Source organism: Hevea brasiliensis, chromosome 4 (assembly GCF_030052815.1).
Source record: "Hevea brasiliensis isolate MT/VB/25A 57/8 chromosome 4, ASM3005281v1, whole genome shotgun sequence".
NCBI classification, from domain to species: Eukaryota; Viridiplantae; Streptophyta; class Magnoliopsida; order Malpighiales; family Euphorbiaceae; genus Hevea; species Hevea brasiliensis.
The window spans coordinates 11,968,250-11,986,974 of record NC_079496.1 but is presented as its reverse complement, the minus strand read 5'-3'; the positions used below and the strand labels follow the sequence as shown (position 1 = coordinate 11,986,974).

The 18,725-nt window shown below is 32.8% G+C and overlaps 2 protein-coding genes across 5 annotated transcripts; both read left to right on the top strand.

Annotated features, from left to right (window-relative positions):
* The first annotated feature begins 1,546 nt into the window (after positions 1 to 1,546).
* Positions 1,547 to 5,967, top strand: LOC110670021 (uncharacterized). Of its 2 annotated transcripts, none has more exons than XM_021831944.2 (7): positions 1,547 to 1,857; positions 1,953 to 2,019; positions 2,937 to 2,983; positions 3,959 to 4,046; positions 4,655 to 4,755; positions 5,084 to 5,182; positions 5,688 to 5,967. In XM_021831944.2, exons 1-7 carry the CDS (start codon positions 1,636 to 1,638, stop codon positions 5,766 to 5,768), a joined length of 705 nt encoding a protein of 234 aa, XP_021687636.2. In that variant the 5' UTR covers positions 1,547 to 1,635; the 3' UTR covers positions 5,769 to 5,967. The 2 variants fall into 2 exon arrangements, with proteins under 2 accessions (XP_021687636.2, XP_021687635.2); XM_021831943.2 differs by having other exon boundaries at positions 1,551 to 1,857; positions 4,622 to 4,755.
* A 1,909-nt stretch (positions 5,968 to 7,876) lies between these two features.
* LOC110670003 (1,4-alpha-glucan-branching enzyme 3, chloroplastic/amyloplastic) lies at positions 7,877 to 17,822 on the top strand. Of its 3 annotated transcripts, XM_021831915.2 has the most exons (21): positions 7,877 to 8,236; positions 8,423 to 8,494; positions 8,734 to 8,798; positions 9,077 to 9,760; positions 9,916 to 10,088; positions 10,190 to 10,279; positions 10,892 to 10,967; positions 11,163 to 11,270; positions 11,536 to 11,626; positions 11,807 to 11,908; positions 12,741 to 12,843; positions 14,262 to 14,399; positions 14,554 to 14,625; positions 14,756 to 14,869; positions 15,191 to 15,268; positions 15,408 to 15,518; positions 15,885 to 15,965; positions 16,402 to 16,506; positions 16,863 to 16,948; positions 17,044 to 17,098; positions 17,376 to 17,822. In XM_021831915.2, exons 1-21 carry the CDS (start codon positions 7,947 to 7,949, stop codon positions 17,406 to 17,408), a joined length of 2,727 nt encoding a protein of 908 aa, XP_021687607.2. In that variant the 5' UTR covers positions 7,877 to 7,946; the 3' UTR covers positions 17,409 to 17,822. The 3 variants fall into 3 exon arrangements, with proteins under 3 accessions (XP_021687607.2, XP_021687609.2, XP_021687610.2); XM_021831917.2 differs by lacking the exon at positions 7,877 to 8,236 and having other exon boundaries at positions 8,421 to 8,551; XM_021831918.2 differs by lacking the exon at positions 7,877 to 8,236 and having other exon boundaries at positions 8,428 to 8,517.
* The last annotated feature ends 903 nt before the right edge of the window (positions 17,823 to 18,725 follow it).

Here is an 18,725-nt window from a genome sequence, read left to right as displayed (position 1 = left end):
TTCTTAGTGACGAGAATAAACGTTTGTTAAAACTTTAATAATTTTCATAAGATTCTTATTTCTATATAAGCCGCTCGCTCTTGAACTTAGTTGGGTGGTCCATATTCAACAGCAAATGAACAATAGAAAAATCAGAAGTAGAAAGATTTTCAATAAATAGTGCAAGATGGAATGGGCAAAAGAGAGAGCTAGTAAACAATGTATAAACTAAGGGTTGATGGTGTAACTGAAACAGCTTTATTTAATATCTAATGTTTTTTTAATAGAATTAGACAATGTGATAAACTCTGGACATAATATTAACAAGCACAAGTCAAACTCTGCACCCTTCGGATTCGGACTTGAAAAGTCAATCTTATGTCATTTTTAAAAGAAATTATTGACTTGGCTTACATTGCGGTTTGGTGAAAATAAAAAGTTAAAGAGTTTAAGATTTAAGTGAGGTTGAATTAAAATTAATTTAATCTATAAAATATTAAATAAATATTAATTATATAATAAAATTAATAATATTATAAATAATATATTATTATTATTATTAATTTGATATATTTTATAAATAATTTCTAAAATAATTAAAATTAGTTAAATTTTAATTTGTAAATTTAAAAAAATATATATTTCAAAATTTTTAATTGAAATTTTAGATTTTAAATAATAATATTTTACATATTATAAAAAATTAAAATAAAATGTTCACAATAATAAATTAATTTATTAAATAAATTAATATATTAAAAATTTATAATAAAAAAATAATAAATTTATTTAAGTTAACACACTAACATAATAAATTATTGATATCATTAATCAAAGCGATCACAATTTGATGATCAAAGTGTGTTGTAGTTTTACTGGCAATAAACTTCAAGATGTATCACTAATCAAGTCCAAGGTTTAAGTCCTTTTGCAAGCAAGTTCTCATTTTTTCAGTAAAATGATCCACCTATTTCTTAACTCCGATTAGCTCAACCAATAATTGCAGCTGCGATTCTGAGAGTCCAATCGAAAGCTGAATGCATGCACGTTTAAAAAAATAAAAAAGGGCAATATTCCTATCAAGAAATGAAGGACTAGTAGTAGGCTAGCATTATTCGATTTAATTTAAATAAATTAAATTAAATTATTTTAATTTAATAATTTTATTTTATTTTATATTAAAAAAATTTTAATTATTTTAATTTAATTTAATTTTAAAAGAAAAAAATAATTAAATCAAATTAAATAATTTTATTAATTTTTAATTTAATTTATTTTTATAAAAAATTTATAAATTATATATAATTATATGTATAAATTATTTAATTTAATCGATTAATAGCTATTAAATTTAATTTAAAATTAAAATTAAATTTAATAACTTAAAAATTAAATTTAAATTAAAAAATTAATAAAATCAAAACTAATTGCTTTCAACTAAATCAAAATAGAATTATTCAATTTAATTTTTAAAATTTAATTCGAATTTGTTGGATTCAGTTGGAGCCGCACACCTCCATTTGATATTGTAAAAATTACCGGCTGAGAAAAAAATCAATAAAAACCACAAATATGCTTAAAAAAAAAAAAGGGAAATCAACCATTTTATCAGAACAATAATAATAAGTTGAATTAATAAAAAAGCGTGAAAAAATAATGGCTGCTCCGGCCATTGAGGGCGCAGCCGTCACGGCTCTCCGTTCGGTCATGTTCCGGGTCCGCCAATCTGCGGAGCGAGCTGGAACACGACCAGAACTAGTACGGGTCGTGGCCGTTTCCAAAACCAAACCCGTTTCCCTAATCCGGCAAGTCTACGACGCTGGACACCGTTGCTTCGGCGAAAATTACGTCCAAGAAATCGTCGATAAAGTCCCCCAGGTTTCTCTATACACCCGCATATAAATGTACATATTCCGTATTTATGCATCTCATATTATTTATTTTTATGATTGAATTGCGTGGCGTGTGTGCAGCTGCCAGAGGATATAGAGTGGCATTTTATTGGGCATTTGCAGAGCAACAAAGTTAAAACCCTACTGGGTATTTCTTTATTTTTGTTGGTTTGTTTTGATTCATTTTGTCCAAGAGAAACTGAATGGGCAGGCACGGTAGCTAAGTGGTTGTATGTAATTTTCACTTTCTTTTCAGCTCAATTGTGCACTTTAATTTTCCTGGAACAAGCTTGAATTCCATTTTTCCAGATTGGATTCACTTTTTTATTTGTAATTCATGAAATAGAATTGAATTCTGTGGATTGAAGCAGCAAAATATGGGTTTTTGCATAGGTATGGTGATTATAAGAGTTACTGTGTGCTATTGAATTTGTAATTTCTTGGTTGATGAATTTTAGTATACCAAACACAACCCCCCCCCACACCCCCCCTCCTCCCCTCCCCGCCCCCCACAAAACCCCAACCACCCCGCCCCCCCCTCCCCTCTAGCCCTTGGGTTATAAAAGGTTTGATAATATAACCCGTCACTGAGGCAACTGCTGTTTCTGGCAAAGTTAATCCATAAGCTTAAAAATCCGACTGATGAAAGGCTAATGCCATTTGATGGTGTCCATGGCTCCATGCACCACTTCTTTATATTTTCCCCCTTATTTTCTTTTGCTTGATTTGTTAATTTCCTATACGAACTCTAAAACTCTCCTATGGTTGACCCCATTTGGCTGACAAAGATATGTGCAAATTAACTTAGAAACCTTGTCTATTCATGCACTTTGAATATACTGAAAATTGTTTCAGCCATATGTCAGGGTTAAGAGGAGGGAGAATGTGCACATTTGATTAAATTTATCTGCGTTTCCTCGGAGAGATTTAGATTTTTTTGGTGCTCGTATGATTTTAATTTAACTTCCTAAAAGAGTGATCGTGATGTTAGACATGTATTGTCTTGCTGTAAGATTTCTAGTACATGATACTGCACTATTTTAACAGTTTTATTTCTATATGCAGCTGGGGTTCCAAATCTTGCCATGGTAGAGGGTGTAGATAATGAGAAGGTAAATACTTTATTTGGTAACTGTTTTAATCATGGGAGCAATGCAAGAGCCTTTTAGTTAAATTTGTTAATATGAAGGAAGCTTAGATATTGTTCTGATAGATGAGACACGAGAAGGAGTCAATAGGAAGCTAGAACTTTGGAGAAGTACTCTAGAGTCAAAGGGTTTTAAGTTAAGTAGAATACATGCATTGCAAGTTCGTGATAGGGAATGAGTTAGTTTGAATGGAGTCCAAAGTAATCACTTTAAATATCTAGGCTCACCTTCAAGTAGATGGGGATGTGAGGAGGATGTTAGTCATAGGATTAAAGCCGGATGGTTGAAGTGGAGAGAGTTTTATGTGATCGTAAGATTCCAAATAAATTAAAAGGAAAATTTTACATGCTATATGGTAGTGAGTGTTGGGCCTTTAAAGAGTCCTATCTAAGATAAGAGTTGCAGAGATGAGAATGTTAAGGTGGATGAGTGGCCATACTAGACTAGATAAAGTCCGTAATGAAAGTATTAGAGAAAAGGTAGGAGTGGTGCCAATTGAAGATAAGTTGAGAGAAGGGAGATTGAGGTGGTTTGGTCATGTGAGACAAGTAGAGCACATTAGGCTAGAGGATAGAAAGAAAAAAAGGGGTAGATCTAAATTGACTTGGAGGAGAGTAGTACAGCATGACTTAGAAGCATTACACATTTCTGAGGATTTAACCCAAAATCGTTCAGAGTGGAAAAAGCGAATTCATATAGCCGACCCCAAATTTTTGGGATAAAGGTTTAGTTGAGTTGAGTTGAAGGAAGCTTAGATATGTGCTGCTGAGGAGACCTTTATTTAGTTTAAATTAATTATTCACTTGTGCTTTTTAAGATGTTCTTGTTTAAATTTTATCACATTGTCATTTATGATCTCTTTAAAACAGCTTAAGTTACAATTAATAAAGTTAGTAAACTCACTCTAGAAATATGTTGACATATCTTTGTATTCTACAGGTTGCAAATATTCTTGACCGAGTAGTTTCAAGCCTTGGAAGAAACCCTTTGAATGTCCTTGTCCAAGTGAATACCAGTGGAGAAGCATGTGGGTAAACTAATTAAGCGTTACCTATTCTTGTAATAATTCCATTAGTAGTTTATATACCCATGATGTCAGTAGCATTTGAATTGCTCAAAACATCTTGTTTTCTGTGTTCAACTCTTCTATCACCTTTTGCTCCCAAAATACAGTATTCAGAAGTCAGCAAAATGCTCATCTTCAATGAAACTTTAGGAGTTTCTATTGCAACCATCAAATGACAGCTTAACTATTCTTGTCATCTGTTTGTTGCATTTTAGTCTGTGAAACTTTAACTCTCTATCAGACAACGGCATGTATCAATCCCATTGGTGCAATTTTTTTTTCCCTATTACCAATTTCTCTTGCATCTGCATTTCTTATAATTGAAATTAAGCCATGAAGTCACTAAAACATCAAGCTGTTTGGAATCTGGATTAATGGCACTGTCACAAGTGTAAAATGGCCCCTCCTTTTTTATTTGGTTCAAGTAGTGCTTTTTAGCTTTTCTTTTTTGGAGAAATTTAGAACAGAATGTATTTGTTCCACTTATTTAATTTGCTGGATTGATCTGCTGATTGAATTTTGTGACACTGTTTCAGCAAAGTCTGGAATTGATCCTTCAGGTTGTGCAGCCCTTGCAGAATATGTTAAATTGCACTGCCCAAATTTGGTATTTTCTGGCTTAATGACAATAGGGATGCCGGACTATACATCAACTCCAGAGAACTTTAGGGTGATGCTTTGCCCTTATCACATAAAACATTACACAAATATGACTTCATCATATGGGCTTGAAATAATTCAAAAGTTTGGTGTTATCTCACATCATCTAATCATTTTATCTGCTTCTTTATTGCATATGCTTAATTTAACTTGTTCTGCTTATTAGATGGTCTTTTTGCCTTACAAAATATTTTTTCTGATATCCATGTGATATGGGAAGCCTCTTTGTTATACACAATTAAACAAATAATCGATTTATATGTGGTTCCTCTTTTTTCTGTGTTTTTTGTTGTTAGGGAATATCTGTACATATCATCTTATTAACTTTCATGCAACAGACACTATTGAACTGTAGACTTGAGGTTTGCAAGGCACTTGGAATGGCTGAGGACCAGTGTGAGCTATCAATGGGCATGTCTGGTGATTTTGAGCAAGCGGTAAGATTATTTTCTTGTGGTGAAATAGGACTGAGCTTCCATTGACTCCTGATGCTATGGTGACAGCGTCAAGTATAACTTTCTCACATCTCAAAGTACCACAATTTCACAAAACTGAAATGTGGAACCTTGTTTTGAACTAGATCATAGTTTCTTGAAAGTCGAAAGACTTGGAACCCATGTCTTCCCAAAATAGGGAACATTTTCACTGAGAAATGGTTTTATAAGTTTCGCAAAGAAGTTTCTGGACTTTATGGGGGCGACATTTTAGAAATATTGCGATCGTACCCTGGAACTTTTTAGAACAGTGTCCTTGATCTGTTAGGGAATTCTGCAAGTTTCTAAGGTTCTAATAGTCACGAGTGAATATGAATTCCTTTTACGCATCTCTTGTAAAGATAAATTGAACATCTTCAGGGGTTCCCTTCTTTTCTGATTTACTGAAAATCTCTGATTTGCTGTTTATTCATAGCAGCTAATGAACATCACTTTGTGAACCACGCAGATTGAAATGGGCAGTACTAACGTGAGAGTTGGATCAACCATATTTGGACCCAGGGAATATACAAAGAAGCAACCAAACTAGTAGCTTCAAGGTCTTGGCCTAGTAATCTGTATATTCATGTTATAACAGTAAACATTGATCATACTTGTAATTAGGTATGTATGCATCGATTTGTTTTGTAAAGGATGTCAAATTAGAGAAAATATTGATACCATCTCATTGTAATTGAACTCTATTTAAATTTGAATAACTATGGATGTCACTAACCTCTTTAAGGGATCATAGTGGAGTTCAGAAATTGCATATAAAGAGGGATGGTTGGTAAGACTTGAACTCTCAAACTAATGGAAGCACTAAACGAGTCTTATCAATTAAATCAATCCTAGTACGCACAACACTCAAAGCTTAAGTTTAATTGTGTTGGTCTATTAGATAACATTAAAAATTTTTTACCAGTATAGAAGCGCGTCCGAGGCATGCTGTACGTGTTTATGTCCTAAATTTTTTTTATGTTCACTTGAAATAAATATTAAAGATTGAAAATTGATTAATAAAATTAAAAATACCTATAAATATTCAAATTTTTAGCCATTAAACTTAAAAGCAAATGGAGTTTGACTATTTTTAAAATTTAACTTGTTTATTGGAAAAGTTCTAATACTAAGTTAACTTGTTCTTGAAAATAGAGTTATCCTATTGGGAAAATAGGGCTAGTATTAAAAAAAAAAAACTTAATAAATATATGATAATAATCAAGAATTAGAAAACAAGTGAGTAGTTTTAAACCTTTTTTATTTTAATTGAAAAGTAAACGCTTTTCTACCTAAATAGAAACATAATATAACCAGAGGAGATGTAACTATTGAACTACAAATTGTTTACCAACGATGTAATTTACTGGGCAAATCATAAGTTAATTTATTAATAACCACGTATTAATAAATTTAAATACTTTGATTATAATTAGTTTTTTTTTTATTTTAATGATAAGTATGAGATTATTTATAAATACACGAGTGTCTGAATTTAATTGTTACGAATTCAGTGAAAATAATATTTTAATTAATAATTATATATAATATAATATAATTTAAATTAATTAAGAGAAATGTAAAAAAACGTATAAGATCATGGTATTTTTGAAATTACAATTAATTTTAAAGTCAAAATGATAATAAAGTTAAGTAAATATATTCAATTTTATGAGTATTTTTTTATAAAAGTTATTGAAATTTAATTTTTTCATAAAATTTATTAAATTTTTATTTAATTTAATAAAAATTATTATGATAAAAAATTATTATTAATTATCTTATATTATTAGTTTCTTAAAAAAAAAAAGATGCGTAAAATATATTAAGCTATCCCATCACCATCAAACCTTTCCCATTTTCTGCTTTTTTTTTTCTTTCCCATTTCTGCTTTTTTTTTTCTCTCCCAATAATCACTAGTTAAATAATTTAATTTGTAAAATAATTAATAAATTAACTATTTTAATATAATTTTAGGCACAATAAAATCAAAATAAAATTTAATAATTTTTATAAAAAAAATACTGGTAAAGTTAAATAACCACGTGTAATAATTATCTAATTAAGTTCAACTCTTTATGACATAAATTATACAATTTTCTTAAAAATTATACATGTTTTGGATCGGTATTAAAAAAAAATTAAATTAAAATGTAAAAAAAATTAAATCAAAATAGTGAAGAATTGAATGATAATCGAACTAAACTATATGGTTTAATTTTAATTTTTAGAAAGAAAGAGGAAGGGCCTATTATATGTACAACAAAAATACTCTAATTCGTTTTTTATGATGGACATATAATAATTATATTTTTGCAAAACAGGAGCAATGCTTAACAATGGTTTAAGTATAATTAAAAAAAAACAATGGTTTAAGTGTAATTTGAATATAATGATTGATTTATTAATATAATTAAATTTGAGGAATTGAATTATTCTAAATTATTAAAAAGAATACTTGGCCTATAACTTTAGATAAATTTAAAGGATTACCTTATAATCCACTCCAAGTTATTTGCTATTAAAAAAAATTTATTTTATATAAAAAGAAATTTCACGAAAAAAAAAAGAGCGACTTGGTTTGAGTTGACTCGGGGTGACTCGAACGTCTCCCTTCTCTCCGAGTCGACTCTAAAACCTCAAAAACAACTCGCTACCCGCCTTCTTATCTAAAACCCCCACTCTACAGTCTGCGCTTGCACTCTCCCTCTCTCTCTCTCTCTCAGAGATGATTTCACTTCTCTCAACCAAATCCTCTTTTTCTATCTATCCAAACAGCCCCTCTTTACATTTTCGCTCCCAAACCAAAGCTCAAAGCATCAATTTTTTTCCCTGCAAAATCCGATTAAAAATAACATGCACAGCCACAAACCAACCACCAACACCATCAAAACAACAAAAGCACTCCAATAAGAGCAAGAAAAGTGAAACTGAAGGCGAGAAAGGAATTGACCCCGTCGGGTTCCTCACCAGACTCGGCATTTCCCATAAACAATTCGCTCAGTTTCTCCGTGAAAGGTACAAAATTTGAGGCATTGAGCTTGAAGATTTTCATTTTATGGCTGCTGAGACGCGATAATGATCTGTAAAGTTTGTGTGTGTGTAGAGAATTTCTCTGAAATGTGCTTTTTTTTTTTGAAAAATTATTTTAATGGGTGTTTATAAACAGTGATTTGAATTTTGATTGATTGCTAAATTTTGCAGACATAAAGCGTTGAAGGACCTCAAAGAAGAACTTTTCAACCGAAACCTTATGATCAAGGACATTGCTTATGGGTTCGTTCAATTAAAGCCACTTTGTGCGTGTGTTTAAAGAAGCGAAAATTCCGAGTGGTTAGCTTGAATATTTACTGCCGTAGGGTAGAGTCGTTTCATAAATTATAATCTTCTATATCAATAAATTTGTAAAGTTTTGCTGCTATTGATGATCTAGTTTTATTTTAGCAGTTCTTTACCTGATACTAAGTTGGTGAGACTGATGTTGAGTTTTCATCATTGTTGGTGTTCTTATCTAGGTTTGAGTTGATGGGTCTGCATCGTCATCCAGAGCATCGGATGGATCATATGGAATGGGCACCAGGTATGCTTCTTGGACACAATTTAGGTCTGAATTCAACTTTTTCTCTACAGCAAACTTCTGAACAAATGTTGTTTAGTTGTACCTAATTCTGAAATCAGATATTTCTGAAGCAAATGTTTTGTGCGTTGAACTCTTTGGTAGTAGTTATTAAATTATTCTTCTTTTCAGTAAATGTTACTATGAGTGGCCATTATTATCACTTCTCAACTTTCCCATATGCCGGCTTACTTCATATGTCTATTTTGGTGAATCGCTTATGAATGTTAAGGTGGATACAGGTGCTCGCTATTGTGCTCTAGTTGGTGACTTTAATGGGTGGTCACCAACAGAAAATTTTGCAAGAGAGGGTCACTTAGGCCATGATGACTATGGTTATTGGTTTATCATTCTTGAAGATAAACTAAGGGAGGGAGAAAAACCAGATGAGCTTTATTTCCAACAGTATAACTATGTGGATGACTATGATAAAGGTGACAGCGGTGTTAGCATTGAAGAAATCTTCAACAAAGCAAATGATGAATACTGGGAACCTGGTGAAGATGAGTATATTAAAAACCGGTTTAAAGTTCCAGCAAAGTTGTATGAGCAATGGTTTGGCCCTAATGGACCTGAAACGATAGAAGAATTGGATGCAATACCACTACCAGATGCAGAAACGAGATATAAAGCCTGGAAAGAGCAGCATAAAGATGATCCACCTAGTAACTTACCTCCGTGTGATGTGATTGATAAAGGAAAAGAATATGACATATTTAATGTCATAAGTGATCCTGCATGGCTAGAGAAAATCCGTGCTAAGCAGCCTCCCCTGCCTTATTGGTTTGAGACACGGAAAGGAAGGCAAGCATGGTTGAAAAAGTATACTCCTACTATTCCTCATGAAAGCAAATATAGGGTCTACTTTAACACTCCCAATGGGCCACTGGAACGTGTGCCTGCTTGGGCTACTTATGTACAACCAGGTAAACTGACTTCTGCTGAATGCAATTTGTTGCTTTTCTGGCATTTTTGTTGACCATTATATCCTGCCTGACCACTTTCCCCCTCTAATTATGGTTATTATATTTTTTATTACTATTCATACTTATTTCATCTGAATTTTGATCATCATTGCCAGGCACAGATGGGAAACAACCTTTTGCCATCCACTGGGAACCACCCCCAGATCGTGCTTACAAATGGAAAAACACTCACCCAAAAGTGCCAAAGTCATTGCGTATATATGAGTGCCATGTTGGAATTAGTGGCTCAGAGCCAAAAATATCTTCATTCAATGATTTCACAGAGAAGGTAGCTCTCTGCTTATGGCTTTATTGACCTATTTCTTTACATATTATAACATGTGACCATTTTCTTCCATCCTGCACTACATTTTTTGGTTTTCATAACAGGTCCTTCCACATGTGAAGGAAGCGGGATACAATGCAATCCAGCTGATTGGAGTTGTTGAGCACAAAGATTATTTTACTGTTGGTTATAGGGTGTGTTGAACATTATTCTCCTTTCTGTATCTTATTTAACATTGAATATTCTGATAAATTTAGGGTTCCCTGAATTGCAGAAATCCATAGTTTGCATTGTTGATTTGATGGTGATGACTAGAAATCTTGGTTCTAAGGAATCGCTAGGTTCTAGATTAACAGGAGACTCTACATCTGAAAATTTCTCATTCTACTTGCAATGTTTTATGGCTGATTCTAATCCCTGCTTGGCGTTTAGATTTGAGAGTCAAAGTTGCAGTGGAAAAACTGAAATTGTGATAATAATTAATTGTAGAAGTGATGTTGAAATTTTTTATTTTTAATCAAAGTTGAAACTGATTGTGAGCAAGGGCTGCTCAATATTAATTGATATGGCAAGTTCTAGTTATTTTAATTCTCTTGCTATCACTATTGATATACCTGAAATATGTCCCAGGCACACTATGTTTGATTTATTACTGACCTGCTCATGCTTCGTCTGCCTTTTTTTTTTTTAAACCTAATTCATAACCTTGATTCACATTTCCTTGTTCCTGAAACCAGGTTTTAATTCCATTAGGTGCATTTTTCTTTAACAAGTTAATGTGAGCGAGCATCTCTGTGGCAATGCAGGTTACCAATTTGTATGCTGTTAGCAGCCGATATGGCACTCCTGATGACTTCAAACGCTTGGTTGATGAAGCACATGGTTGTTTTTCATCTAATTGTATTCATTTGGTTCATTAACACGAAAGATTTCATTTATGCTATGGAAGGGGCCAAAGTTATTTAGTCATTTTATATTTCATATATGAGAACTATGTCCACTCACAATTTTGTTTTTTTAAGTATTCATTTGTTGATTTCAATTTATGGAGTCCGAGTTGGATTTCTTATTTTACAGGATTAGAATTACTAGTGTTCTTGGACATTGTCCATTCCTACTCAGCTGCTGATGAGATGGTTGGACTCTCACTTTTCGATGGGTCAAATGATTGCTACTTTCACACTGGTAATTCATTCATACATCAGGAAATTTAACTGAATGTACTTCTCGCTATCTGCTTGCTCCTTAAACAGCTCGTGTGTGATGTAAAGTATGTTTCACTTGTAGGTGTATCATATTCTGATTCCATAATACTTCGGAGTCTTAGAATGCTTACTAAAACACACCCGAAAATTGCATTGCACCATTTGACCTTACAAAGTGCTCAATGAACCATTCTTGTTTATATTAATATTCTACATTCCTTGTCTTTCTTTCCCTGTGTAAATAGGTAAACGTGGGTATCACAAATATTGGGGTACAAGGATGTTCAAGTATGGGGACCATGAAGTACTGCATTATCTACTCTCAAATCTTAACTGGTAATTCTGAAGCATGAACAATGTATCAATTTTCTAAGTCATAATATTACATGTTTTTAACCCAACTGTGAGCCCTACTTTCTTTATGTTATTAGCCATTGGCTGATCTCTTGGGCAATAATATGTGTCCTCTTTGGGTAGATTTTCTTGGCATTGCTTACATAGATGATCTTTGAGCAGGTGGGTTGTGGAGTATCAAATAGACGGTTTCCAATTTCATTCACTCTCATCAATGCTGTACACACACAATGGTTTTGCTTCTTTTACTGGCGACTTGGAAGAGTAAGGCATCTGTTGTGTCATTCTTTATTTCCTACTTTTAATTCCTTGTTCATAGATTTATATGAACTATTCTCATAAATTCTTGGGCTCGAGGAAAGTATTTTAATGTCTCAGTATGACTAAATTAAATGAAATAGCAACCATATGCGCATTTGCACCCTTTGAATAGCTGAGCTAAATACTTGTTTTTCGCGTTGTATGATAAATGCCATCCACACTCAGACGAATGAGGGTAAATGAAAAGCAAAGAGAGAAAGCAAGACTGAATTTTACTCAGTTTGACAAGATGCATATGTTTGTGGAGCCACTTAAAAAAATACAGCTTCAAATTACAAATGATTCTAGAGTCTCTTATACGTCTTTATATGAGTAGTAGAAATCCATAAATATCCAAATTACACCCAGTCATATAAATTTTGACCCCAGGCTCAAAATTGTAGCATATACTATACATACCTGGAGCTTTAAGTATACAGTACATCATTTTCCCATCTCTAAATATGAACCATAATCTCAACATACAACTGAATAGGATGATTGAATAGCACTGTTACATGTTGAAATGCTTAAAACAGTGCAATGGCATGTTGTAATAGGAAACTAATATGACATCTAGGCCTTGTTTTACTGGTATACATGTAAGCTCTTCTAATATTAAAGGAAAAAAATCTTTATGCGAAACTTATCAGAGCAGGCTTTGTTGGGTTATTTGGTGCGCCCTAGCATGTTTTACCTCTGTACTCAACCTCACAATATCCCTCATTTTTGTCACACTACACAATTGATTATGGTTGCAAGAATTTATTTGAAAATAATTTCTATTTGATTTCAGGTACTGCAATCAATATGTTGACAAAGATGCATTATTGTATCTCATATTGGCAAATGAGCTATTACATACTCTTCATCCTAATATAATAACGATTGCTGAAGATGTAAGTAACTATCACTTGTAACTCTCAATATTTTCTTTGGAAATGTACTTCTCATTTAATTCAATAGTCCCTCTTTTCAGTTATGTTATGATTGACTGCATATGAAACATGCTGCATGTAATAACTTGAAGTCAGCTCCTCAATACTGTAGGACGCCATCTTTATGCAGCAAAATTCAGTTTATGATCTCCATACCTGATTGCATCCTTTATTTTTCAATATGTATGGTCTAGAGCATTTGGTGCTTTGACACTGTGGAGAAAAAGGATTTTTTTTTTTTTTTTTTTTTTTTTTTTTTTTTTTTTATCATAGTGATCTATTGACATTTTAGTACCATTTTGACTGATGTCATTAAATTTATATGCCATGTAGCCCTCAGGCCATCTATATAGTCATCGTTGTTGAGTTATGGCTCCCATTAGTTAGAGGGATTTACTATTCATTAAGGCCTCTGGGGAGCTCTGTGATGAGGGAGAATGTTGTGTCTTGATTGTATGGGGCATTTTTTATTATTGGGGGTGTTTATTTAAATCCTATTTGTATTAGCAATCCTGAATGCGCAAGGATTAGGTTATCATAAATAGGCCTGTGGTATTCTCCTTTGAATAATGGAGAAGGCAGGAGGCTGTCCATGGATGTAGGCACACTTGCTGAATCACATAAAATTCTTGTGTTTGCTTTTCTCTCTCTAATTTTCTAATCTCTATGTGTGTGTTTGTGGGTATTTTAGGTAACAATTGTACGGATAATGAACAAGTTTAATTGTAATTTTATGTCACATGGGTGCCATATGAGTATGAATCTAGTGTATTAGCAAAATATGGTGTTCAAGTGTTCATGAATTAAGCATCCTCAAATGAGCAAAATTCCATGCGCAAAAATTCCATGCGTCCCTTATATTTCAAAGCATCAAACCACATGTTTTTTCTCTACTTTTCCTAGTTTTTACTTTACTTTCATTGTCAATCTGAATTCTGATAGAATTCTAGCCGGTATCAATGCAACATTGCACATTCTTTACCCCAATCATTTCTGAATTTATCAAGATTGCTGTTGTACAGATTATTCATGCCTTTTCAGTGCGTGAAGGAGTCTATTTTGCACTGGATAGAGTGAAATGGCCCTAAAGAGTTCTTATAGCTGACCCACTTTGTTAGGTATATAGCTAGTTGAGCTGTGTGCTTGGAGCAATGCAAACTATTGGGTGTTGCATCACTATGCCAATCCTTGTGGCTGCTTTCTTACCAATGTTATGTCCAGCTTAAACTAAATCTTTCATGTTATTTATTCCATACCATTTAGTAATTTTGTCTCTATGCCTTCGTTTTCTTCTAGCAAAATAGTTAGCCTGGTTAACTATACTGGTCCATGGGATAATTATGTGGCTTTTAATAAAGTTTTATTTTTTTATTACTTAGGCAACATTTTATCCTGGACTCTGCGAACCAACTTCACAAGGGGGATTGGGATTTGATTATTATGTCAATATTTCTGCATCAGAGATGTGGTCCTCTTTTCTCAAGGATGTTCCATATGATGAGTGGAGCATGACCAAGGTTGTATTGTCGATTTCACAAACCCCCTCATCATGGGATTTTGTTGTTTCATTATTAATAACTATTTACCAACAAATATTTTATTTTCTCATAAAAATGAAAATTTTTATATAATATTTTTCCTATGGTAACAGTATTTACTTTCATACTGCAGATTGTCAGTACATTAATGGGCAACAAACAATATGCAGGAAAGATGCTTTTATATGCTGAAAATCACAACCAAGTAATTGTCCACTTGAATCTCTTTACGATAAAAAACACTTTGCACTATCATAGAAAAAACTTTTGTTTGAGACTTCATTGTTTACATGTTTACTTATGACTGCATCCTGCCAATACATTTTCCATTCCAGTCTATCTCTGGAGGGCAGTCATTTGCAGAGATAATGTTTGGTGAATATAAGAACCGTTCTCCTGAATCTCCTGCCTCTAAGGAATCACTGCTTATGGGATGTGCCCTACACAAAGTAAGCATTGTTCGCTCTCATTTCTTTTGTCTTTCCCTCGTGTTTTTGATGCATTTCTGAAAATTAAGCTGCTCTTTTATTTCTCTGGCATTGAAAAGTAGAATAACCCAATTTTGCATGTCACTCAGAGGGTTTTCCCTGAATCAACTTCCACTCTCCTTTTGAAATCTTCATGAGCACTTTCTCTTTCTCTCTATCAAGTATACACAAGTTTTTAAGTTAGACTGCGTGAAGAATCTTATTCATCATTCTTTTTTTTTAAAGTCTCCATTGATTTTTTGCATTATTGTTTCTAACTTATGGTCTTTCTTCTTGAGCCAGATGATCAGAATGATTACCTTTACAATTGGTGGTGATGCTTACCTCAATTTCATGGGCAATGAATTTGGGCATCCGAACGTAAGTTTCCCTTTCTTTTCAATTTTCTCCTTTTTTAAATCTTTTCTATGGGTAAGGTAAGGTTACTATAGCTTTCATATCCTTCAGTTTTTTTTTTTTTTTTAATAATTTCTTGTGGCTAATACTCTTCTTATGTTAGAGGGTAGAGTTCCCAATGCCTAGCAACAACTTCTCATATTCGCTTGCTAAACGTAGTTGGGATCTGCTGGCAAATGAAGACGTGCATCGCAATTTGTTCTCCTTTGATAAGGTTGTCACTTAATATCACATTCTTATTGTCAATGCATGTACATGCATTAGGATCTGGATCTAATCCTTCTGGAAGTGATTTGGAAAACTGTCGCACTTCTAGAAAATGCTGGAAATATCTAGTGTTTATGCAATTTGATTATAATAATATAGTTTGCACATAGTTAATGCTGTATATTCACAATCAACGTAGAACTGCTGTAAGCTTGCATTTGGAAGGTTATATTTCCTCATTGTTTTGCACTCTGCATGTTTTAATCTTGATAGTAAACAAGATCATTTTCTTGAATTTCTATAATTGTATTGGCTATTGAACAACAATACTTTGATTTCTTTGGTTGGAAATTAACTTTTTCTAATATTCCAGGATCTGATGAATTTGGATGAAAATCAAAGGGTGCTTTCTCGGGGTTTGCCAAGCATTCACCATGTGAATGATACTTCCATGGTATTGAATACATCCTTTGCATTTAATTACTTTGAAAGACAGATGCTAGTCACTTTAAAAGTACTTGGCGTATTCATTTAGGTTTTAGTTTTCCAAACTTAGCAAAAACACTGATGTGGCCTTTTTTGCTCAGTCAAAATTGATTATGTAAAAATCAATGAAGATAGGCTATATAATTCTTGGAAGATGCATCCTTACATCCTTGCATGTTTTTAATTCTGGGAAAATTTTTAAAAGCTTTTAAAAATGATGTTTTTTCAAATTGGTGCATCCTCTCTCTCTCTCTCTCTTTCTCTCTGAATATGCAACTGCCATTGACGTGGCTGTTATACTCTGTACAGATAATTAGAGGTCACTTTGATTGTTAGAGGTATTCTTCTACATTAGTTTTTCATGGATGGTAATGTCAACAATAAAGATACTTTTTGCTATTCAGGTAATATCTTACACAAGAGGTCCTCTTCTCTTTGTATTCAATTTTCATCCAACCAATGCATATGAAAGATACAGTGTAGGTGTAGAAGAAGCAGGAGAGTATCAAGTAAGTCATAGTTTGATTCCTTGTCTTTTACTGCATTTAATGGTAAGAATATAGTGCCCATTTGGCAGCAAGGTTCACAAAAGCTAAGATATCAAAATGGCACTTCTTAAGAAAGCTTTCAGCTTTTGTGAAAAGTAATCCCACCTTCCTGCCATATGGGTCAATAGAGTTTTTATTTAGTGGCGTAGACTGTTCAAGCTTATGTGATTTAGACTGGTCATGCCATATATATGCAGTTCTCTTTGCATTTTAATTTGATCATCTATGTTTGCGAGGAGATTACTGATCCTAGAAGAGGCTTGTCCTCCTATCTCACATCCTGCAGTTAAATTTAAGCGTTATTTATGATGGCACAGATCATACTAAACACTGATGAGAAGAAGTATGGAGGTCACGGGCTTATAAAGGTTGATCAGTATCTTCAAAGAACCATTAACAAAAGGCAGTATCTTTCCCCACATAGAAACTTGTTTTCTGTATTATATATTTGCTAATTTTCTTTATTGTTATCTGGATCTCACCTATCTGTCTCCGCAGAGTTGATGGCCTCCGAAACTGCTTGGAAGTGTCCCTGCCTTGTAGGACTGCCCAGGTCAGTAATTTAATTTCCAATGTTCTATGCAGTGGGCATCTTTCTAGCTGATTACGTCTTGAGAGCTGTAGTGCTTTTGCATCATTGAATGCTGTTCTCTGGACCCTATGTTTTTGAAGCCTATGTTGTTGGCTTGTTACGTCCTAAGATCATCTAGGACTAGTACCAAAATTCCTCGTCAGCTATCCTCCATTGTAACAAAATTTCCACTTTTGTTTCCTTAATCACAATGTTCATGAAATTTCTATGTTTGACCAAGCTGTTTCATTTTTTTCAGGTTTACAAATTGACACGCATATTACGAATATGAGCCATTTTCATCATTTTGGTTTCTGAAGAAACTTGCAGGCTAGAATTTCAAAAGATCAAAACTAATACTTCTAGGCAAATGTTTTGTTTTGGAGGCAAGTTGCATGGTCTGTGAACAAAATAGATATGAGATGGGAAGAAGCATCCGCCAACTCTCCATAGTCTTATGACTACCTTTGCAAGTGCAGGATAGTTATACGATCTAGGCAGCTTTAATTTCTACATTTTTATGCGCTGCATTCAAACTAGAACCCCATATTTAGCTTGGGGTTTTACTAAGTACAGACTGCACAATCCCAAGTTCCCAACCCTCTATAGTTGTGTATCCCTTGTACTTCACATGATGAAACCCACATATAAGAACTCTCTTTTCATCTCTGTATAATAATAAATAAAATCTTTGCGGATTTCAGCATTTGTCACCCTTAATTTAATTCAACTTTTTCAGCATTATACACAAAACACTAACAGATTTTCTATTTCCCTTTCCAATTAGGTACTCAAGTGAGAAAAAATGCGTGAATTCTATGACATGAGGACAGAGAAGGCCCATTCCATCAATTTTTCATAATCCCTTCAATTCCAGTAACCAGATTCCAAATTTAATTTTCCTGATGAAAACGTTAAACTTCTATTAACTTCGAATCTTTGAAGAGACATGGCATAGGTTAGTTTGCCTGTGGATTAGACTGACGTTAACTAAATGCCCGTCCAACTCCAAAATTCATCTTTTTCTCCTTCTGAATGACAAAAGATCTTATTACAATGAATACCCAAATCCCCCGATTCTGCTGGTAGCCTTCTTGCTATATATCAATAATACAAATTTACAACTATTCATGGCCAAAAACTCCAAACAATTATACTTTCAAGCAAACTAGAAGAAACTGAAGTAGCAAATTGATATAATGAAACAATTATGAATATTTAAATTCATGAAAAATTTTACTTTAATTTTTTTTAGTGAAACTAAAAAATGTATTATCTTGTTTAAAAATCATAAGTAAAAATTGTTTAAAAATCATAAGTAAAAATCAAATATTTACAATTTATAAGTAAAAATTGTTTAAAAATCATGTAGGATTTAAATACAAAAAATTAAAAATAAATATATTTTTTTATAATTTTATTAAGATTAGTGCGCTCCAAATCTACTAAATGCACTCTACTCTATTACTTTTATTTGATTAAATTATCTGTATTTCTTAATAAATCATATTAGTATGTTAATAATTTTACCATTTTATTTATTAAATGGAATGCATATAAGAAATTTAAAATGTGAACAAACACACCCATTAGTTAAATTTATTACATA